At 38.3% G+C, this 7,736-nt stretch overlaps 1 protein-coding gene across 1 annotated transcript; it reads left to right on the top strand.

Moving 5' to 3' along the window:
- Positions 1-1,731: 1,731 nt before the first annotated feature.
- Positions 1,732-6,354, top strand: LOC133297085 (uncharacterized). The gene is made up of 2 exons (XM_061496147.1): positions 1,732-3,287; positions 6,321-6,354. The coding sequence occupies exons 1-2, from the start codon at positions 1,732-1,734 to the stop codon at positions 6,352-6,354; spliced, it is 1,590 nt and encodes a 529-aa protein (XP_061352131.1).
- Positions 6,355-7,736: the final 1,382 nt, after the last annotated feature.

Raw genomic sequence — 7,736 nt, 5'->3', positions numbered from 1 at the left:
TAATCATAATATTTTTATTACTGAGTTCGGGTTAATTTAGACAATAAATAATATAAAAATTAGTTTGATAGTCAATTGACATGGGAGTCAGCTGAGCCGTGACGGCTCGTTAACTCCACATATTTATTTTGACTCATTTTGACCGTGACGGTTTGCTGATTCAAAATTAAATCAAATTTATCCCAAAATTTACGATAACAAAAATAATATGAATATTATTATTCTTTTAAATAACAGGATTAGCTGAGTTGAGACAACTTGTTAATCCTACAATTATCGTTTCAGATTATATTAGCTGCGACAGTTTGATAGTCTGAAACCATCAAATCCAAAACTTTCAAATTAAAACTACTTTCAAAAAAAATAAAATCAATCAACACACAAATATTTTCTACAGAACGACATAGCTTTGAGTTCCCTATTGTACCGAGGGATACGTCGGAGCGGGACTCTTCCCGTCAAGCACAAAAATAAAATTTCAAATTAGTTTTCTTTTCCAACGATCAATTTTATTTATTTAGGGTGAAATAAATATTTAAAATATTATCAATAATTTGCACAATTAATATAAGGTAACCGTTTTTAACGGACGATGTAGGGTGCTAATACCTTCCCTACTTGTAATCGACTCCCGAATCCATTTCTTTTGTTTTCAAATACCAGTTGTCTTTAAAAAAGATTTTTCCAATGTTTTCCTAAATAAACCTTGGTGGCGACTCCATTGTTTTAAATATTTAATATTCTTTCGTCGTCACGTCGCGATACGGTTGCGACAGCTGGCGACTCCACTGAGGACTTTCAGAGAGTCAAGCCTATTTTATTAATTGTGCAAATTATTCCTAAATTTTATTTATTGTTTCACCCATCTTTTTGTTAATTCATTTATATCTTTTGTATAAAAGTCATTATTGAACATTATGTGTTGATGGTATATATAGTTGCATAAAGTATGTATCTTGTTTGACTTTAACCTCAGGGTAGACGATTTTTGCTCTGTATATATCCTGCCTTGTTGTTGTTTTGCAGCCTTGAGACTTTAGTTATTTTAGGATGTACATGTATGTATACTCCTAGCACACAACTCACACACGCTTACGAGTGGGGCCCTATACCCGGGTCTGAGTGAACTTAAGATAGAAAGGAGGTTGTGTAGTGGTATCCGTTTTGGATGTACATCCTGTTTGGTTATCATGAAAGCCTCATCTAGAGCGTGACTATTTCGGGATTATAGCCATTTTGGACGTACGTCCTGTTTGACTATGTTTTCGAAATGAGATCTTAGCTCTAGAGACCAAGGTTCCCGTAGTTATAGAACCACCAAAATGAGAGGTCCCACACATTAGTAAGACCTTTTGACCTGCAAAATAAGAGTAATGCAACTCAAAAGAAATTGATGACGTGAAGGGAGCATATCTCCTTCTTACTCTTATTCTTATTCTCTACATATTTCCTAATCATCATGAATTCATATTTCAACTACTCATGCAAATGCACAACGACATAAAAAAAAAATTTAAAATTTTATTTTTTAAAAAAAATTTGTACTCACTCAATATTTTCTTCGTCATTTTTTTTAAAAAAAAATTTCAAAAAAAAAAAAAATCAAAAATAAAACATCATGCATCATTCTTTGTACTCACTCACCGACATTATCTATCTTACACTATTTCAGGAAAGATTGTTAGAGAACTGTTGAATTTTAGTTTGATCGTGAGTATCATTATTATAAATATGGGATCAAATCACCGTGAGACACAGTCATCAATGTTGAGGAAAACTTTGCATCTCAAAGCTAAAAAGCCTGAAACTGAGAGTTTGAAGGTTTTGGGCCACATGTTAAAGAAACCGCAACAGTTGACCCTCGCTAGAAAGTATGGGAATGTCCTGGATTTACTGGAGGTGGATGTTCAAGTTGAGGCAATCACTGCAATTGCACAGTATTATGATTCACCACTACGATGCTTTACTTTTCAAGATTTTCAACTAGCCCCTACATTGGAAGAATTTGAGCGAATCTTCGGGCTCTCTTTGGAAAAAGAGAAACCCTATCGTTACATTGGGCATTATCCTTCCATGCACGTTGTTGCTGAGATCTTGAAAGTTCAGGTGAGAGAGTTACAAGAAAGGAAGCAAATTCGGAATGAAACTGAGGGATTTTCGAGAAAGTATCTAGAAGAACATCTTCACCACTTAGCAGAAGCAGAGGAATGGGACACTTTCATTGATGTGCTGGCTCTCATTATTTACGACATTATCATATTCCCTAATATTGATGAATTTGTGGACTTTGCAGCCATTGATGTATTTGTGGCACACAAATTCAAATGTGAAAACCCAGTCCCAGCCATTCATGCTGATGTTTACTATACCTTGAGCTTTTGTCATGAAAAGAAAGGGAAACGGATCTTGTGTTGTTTACCAGTGTTGTTCATATGGCTCACTGCTCACATGTTTAATAGAGGATACAAAGCGGCGTGCCCGATCGCTGATTGTCGGATGTATCAGTTGAAAGTCAAAAGTGGTCGCGAGTGGGTGGAAACTTTAGCCAAGCTTGAGGGAATAAGTTTTCGATGGTATCCTGAATGGGCAAGAATAGAAGCTTTGGTTTACCAATGTGGGGATTTTCCCAATGTGCCTCTGCAAGGTACTCGTGGATGTATAAACTACAATCCATCTTTGACATTACGACAACTTGGTTATGCTATGAAAGAGGCTCCTACTGAAGACATGACCATTCCTTTCCTCCTTTATGATCTGAGCCCTGAGAATACCACAATGATCAAAAGGGTTCGAAATGCGAGGGACAAGGTAGTACGAAAGGGTAAAGAATTGGGGGTAAGAAGCTGTGATTGCAAAGAAAACTATCGTCAATGGGTTAAAGATCGAGTTAAAGAAGTCAAGTTACCATTCCAAACTCCTGTAACTCTTCTGGTCAGCAAAACACCAATTCTCGAACCTATTGAAGATGAAGAGGTGAAGGAAGTGAAGGCTAGGTTGATGAAGGTCGAGATAGAGAAAAAAAAGCTAGAACAAGAGTTGGACGAAACAAGGCAAACATGTCGGGCATTGGAACAAAAAAACATTGAGAGAGACCATAGTTTTGAAAGGACTAATAAGAAGGCTAGAACTGAAGAACACCTCAAGCTCAAAACACAGGATTGCTTAAAAGCAGCAAACAAGGAATTGGGACTTCAAGGGCAAGAAAGGGATAAGGCCCTGGCTGAAAACCAACAAATCAAGAGGTCACTTAGAAGCAGTAAAGCGGCTGAAAAACTTGAAATAAAAGGGTATTTGAAATATTATTGAATCGTATTTGAATCTGTACATAGAGGTCTCTATTTATAGAGACTTCTTGACCTAATTTTGACCTAATGGGCTTGGCCCAATATACAAGTAACGGACTAAATAAATACAAATAAATGACTACATAATTACTAATAAATGACTACATAATTACTAATAAATGACTACATAATTACTATTTACAACACTCCCCCTCAAGCTGAGGAATAGATATTTATCATTCCCAGCTTGCTAGCAAGTTTTTGAAATCTATATGAAGGAAGCCCCTTTGTCAATAGATCAGCTAATTGACGCCCAGTGAGAATGTATGGAGTGGTAATCAACCCGCTATCAAGTTTCTCTTTGATGAAATGACGGTCGACCTCAATATGTTTAGTCCGATCATGTTGAACTGGATTATGAGCTATACAAATAGCGGACTTATTATCACATAGCAGCTTCATAGGTCCCTCACATTTTATTTTTAGATCATCAAGTACAATTTTCAGCCACAGTAACTCACAAATGCCTTGAGCCATAGCTCGAAATTCAGCTTCTGCACTTGATCTGGCGACCACATCTTGTTTCTTACTTCTCCATGTCACCAAGTTACCACAAAGAAACATGCAATAACCAGTGGTAGAACGACGGTCAGTCACGGATCCAGCATAATCAACATCTGTGTAGACTTCTAAAGATAGATTGTCATCACGTCGGAATAACAACCCTTTACCAGGAGTACCTTTCAGATACTGAAGAATTCTCTCTACTGCCTGCATATGTTTCTCCTTTGGATCGTGCATAAACTGACTGGCAACACTAACAACATAAGCTAAGTCTGGTCTAGTATGGGCCAAATATATCAATTTCCCAACTAGTCGTTGATATTGTCCTTTATCAACTGGAGGACTCTCCTCTTCATAGCCCATCTTGTGATTCTGCTCAATAGGAGTATTAGAGGGTTTACACCCGAGCTTTCCTGCTTCTTTGAGAAGATCAAGAACATATTTCCTCTGGCTGATAAATATTCCTTTGCTCGAATGAGCTACTTCTATCCCTAGGAAATATCTCAGTTTCCCAAGGTCTTTGACTTCAAACTCAGAGGCAAGCCGTGTTTGCAGAACCTGTCTCTCCATAAAATCATCACCTGTGATAATAATATCATCAACATATACAAGGAGCACAGTAAGCTTCCCATTTTGGGAGTGCTTGAAAAAAAGAGTGTGATCTCCTTGACTTTGTTTATATCCTAAGGTCATCATAACCTTAGTAAACTTTCCAAACCAGGCACGAGGTGACTGCTTCAATCCATACAAGGCCTTTTTTAATTTACAAACTTTATTTTCTCCCTTCACAGAATCAAAACCAGGCGGAATTTCCATGTAGACTTCTTCTTCTAACTCACCATTGAGGAAAGCATTCTTCACATCAAATTGGTTTATATCCCAATTGTAATGGGCAGCAAGGGATAACAAAACTCTCACTGTATTCATCTTTGCAACTGGAGCAAATGTTTCTTCATAATCAATGCCATAGGTTTGAGAGTAACCTTTGGCAACTAATCGAGCTTTGTATCTCTCAAGAGTTCCATCAGAATTATATTTCAGGGCATAAACTCATCTGCACCCTACTGCTTTCTTTCCAGTAGGAATATCAATAACCTTCCATGTTTTATTTTTCTCCAATGTATTCATCTCCTCTTGCATGGCTTGAGCCCAATTCCTATCTTTCAAGGCTTCATGTACTGATTTTGGGATTGCAATAGAGTCTAGTGCTGAAACAAAGCTTTTGTGCTGCACAGAAAGATTAGCAGAGGAAACAAACTGGGAGATAGGGTATTGCGTACAAGAGGGACATGAGGGACAAGATTTCTTGGAACAAGCTCTTTTTCCTTTTCTAAGAGCAATGGGTAAATCATCAGAATCAGTAGTAATGGGTAAGTCATCAGAAGTATTAACATCATGATCAGAAATATGAGATTCAGGACTTACCAGTGGTTCAGACGATTGAGGTTGCTGCTGAGACAATGTGGGCTGTTTCTTTCTTTCAGGTGTCATAATCTTTCGTATCTCTGGTGTACTTGATGTATCAATCACAGGAGAATCAGTCACAGGAGGATTACTCACAAGAGGATCAGACACAGGAGGAACAGACAAAGGAGAAACAGACACAGGAGGAACAGGACCAGGTGGAGGATACACTGACATAGGTAAAGGAGTAGACACTGATGATTCAAACTCAAAGAAGGGAGGTGATGAGATTTCTGGTGAAGGATTCTCCCCCTGAAGAAGAGGACCTTGGAAAAAGGACTCAGATTCCTGAAATGTAACATCCATAGAAACAAAAAATTTCCTACTACTAGGGTGATAGCACTTGTAGCCCTTCTTATTAGGAACATAACCAAGAAAAACACATTTAATAGCCCTAGGGTCCAACTTACTGCGATGATGTTTATGAACATGAACAAAAGCAACACACCCAAACACTCGTGAAGGAAGACTCATCATAGTTGGAATAGAAGGGAAAAAAGAAGTCATAGAGTGAATAGGACTTACATGGTCAAGTACCCGAGTGGGTAAACGGTTGATCAAGAGTGCTGCAGTAAGAATAGCATCTCCCCAATAGTATTTGGGTACATGTGTCTGAAACATTAATGCACGAGCCACTTCAAGAAGGTGACGATTTTTTCTTTCAGCAACCCCATTCTGTTGGGGGATGTCAACACAAGTAAGTTCATGAATCATACCGTTATTTCTTATAAATTGGGAAAAGCTATGATTAACATTAGGGATGGAAAAAATGAGCCAACCCGTCGGGTTGGCTCGTAACCCGCACAAAACGAGCCGGGTTGGGTTGGCAAAAATGAGCTGCCAGCTCGATTTAGCCCGACCCGAGCCAACCCAAGCTCAAACGAGCCAGCTCGCGGGTTGAACGAGCCAGCTCGCGAGTTACTCTTTTTTTTTTTTTTAATAAAATACAATGGACTTTACTGATGGATTCTCCACTGATGGACTTTACTATATTGGTTGCTTTTGCAGGTCCTTTTTTTTCATGATTGACTTTTGGTTCTAGATGCTTATCGTTGAAATATATAATGGATTTCTTTTATTTTTTATTTTTTGGCTTTACATACGTTTTATGGTTATCGTGAGTTAGAGTAATTCGGAAAATCATGATAAATGACTCCTGTGATTCGTGGAGTGGTTTGTGTTTCATTTAATGTTTTTGGATTTTGTAAACTACTCTACTTGTAGTTGGACTGCAAAATACAATAATTTTATACAGGAGAACAAACCACAAAAATTAAATTTTTTGAGCCAACCCGCGAGCCAATATTTTGAGCTAACCAACCCACGAGCCAACCCACTAGCATCATTTCGAGCTAACTCGCGAGCTTTTTTTGAGCCAACCCGTGAGCTTTTTTACGAGCCAACCCGCGAGCTGATTATCGAGCCAACCCGCGAGCCAACCCTAACCCGGCTCGGGTCGAGCCGGGTTGGGTTTTCTGGCTCATTTTTTTTTTCGAGCCAACCCGACCCGACCCATTTTTTCGGGCTGAATGCGGGTTGGGCCGGGTCGAGCCGGGTTGGCCCGTTTTGCCAACCCTAATTAACATATTCAGTACCATTATCTGTTCTTAGTCTCTTGAGTTTTTTACCAAACCGGGTCTCAATCATTTTATAAAATTGAAAGAACAGTTGTGGTACCTCAGACTTTTCACGCATTAAGTACACCCAAGTTACACGAGTGCAATCATCATTAAAAGAAACAAACCATCTATTTCCAAAACCATGAGGGACTATAGAGGGACCCCAAACATCAGAATGAATAAGATCAAAAGGTTCAACACTCTTAGTAATACTAGAAGGAAAAGACACACGATGATGCTTAGCAAATTCACAAACATCACAATGAAAAGACTCAACAGATTTAGACAAAAACAATTACGGAAATAAAGATTTGAGTAAACTAAATGGAGGATGACCTAAGCGCTTATGATGAAGCCAAATCAAAGAATCAGCAGTTGATTGACCATGAGACATCAAGATGTGATTTGTTACTTTATTTGCAGGAGATTGTGACACCAGATAGTACAACCCACCTTGCTCTTTAGCAATACCAATCGTCTTCCCCGTGGCGAGATCCTGAAAAACACAATGGGTAGGATAGAAGGTTACAGTACAATTCAAATCTTTTGTAATTTTATGAATAGAAAGAAGATTCGTGGAGAGTTTAGGAACATGAAGAACATCCTTAAGATGTAAGGACTGTTGTAAGTTTATGTCACCAGATCCCGCAACTGATGTATGAGAGCCATCAGCTATGGCTATTGTATGAGTTCCAATGGTAGGATGATAAGAGGTAAAGGAGTCAGCACAACAAGCCATATGATCAGTAGCACCAGAATCAACAACCCAAGAATGTTTAAAATCATTACATGAAGAAAGGAAAGA

This window comes from Gastrolobium bilobum, unplaced genomic scaffold, assembly GCF_033153095.1.
Source record: "Gastrolobium bilobum isolate Gb01-03AN ecotype WA unplaced genomic scaffold, APGP_CSIRO_Gbil_v1 utg25468, whole genome shotgun sequence".
NCBI classification, from domain to species: domain Eukaryota; kingdom Viridiplantae; phylum Streptophyta; class Magnoliopsida; order Fabales; family Fabaceae; genus Gastrolobium; species Gastrolobium bilobum.
This window is presented reverse-complemented; position numbering and strand designations above follow the sequence as displayed.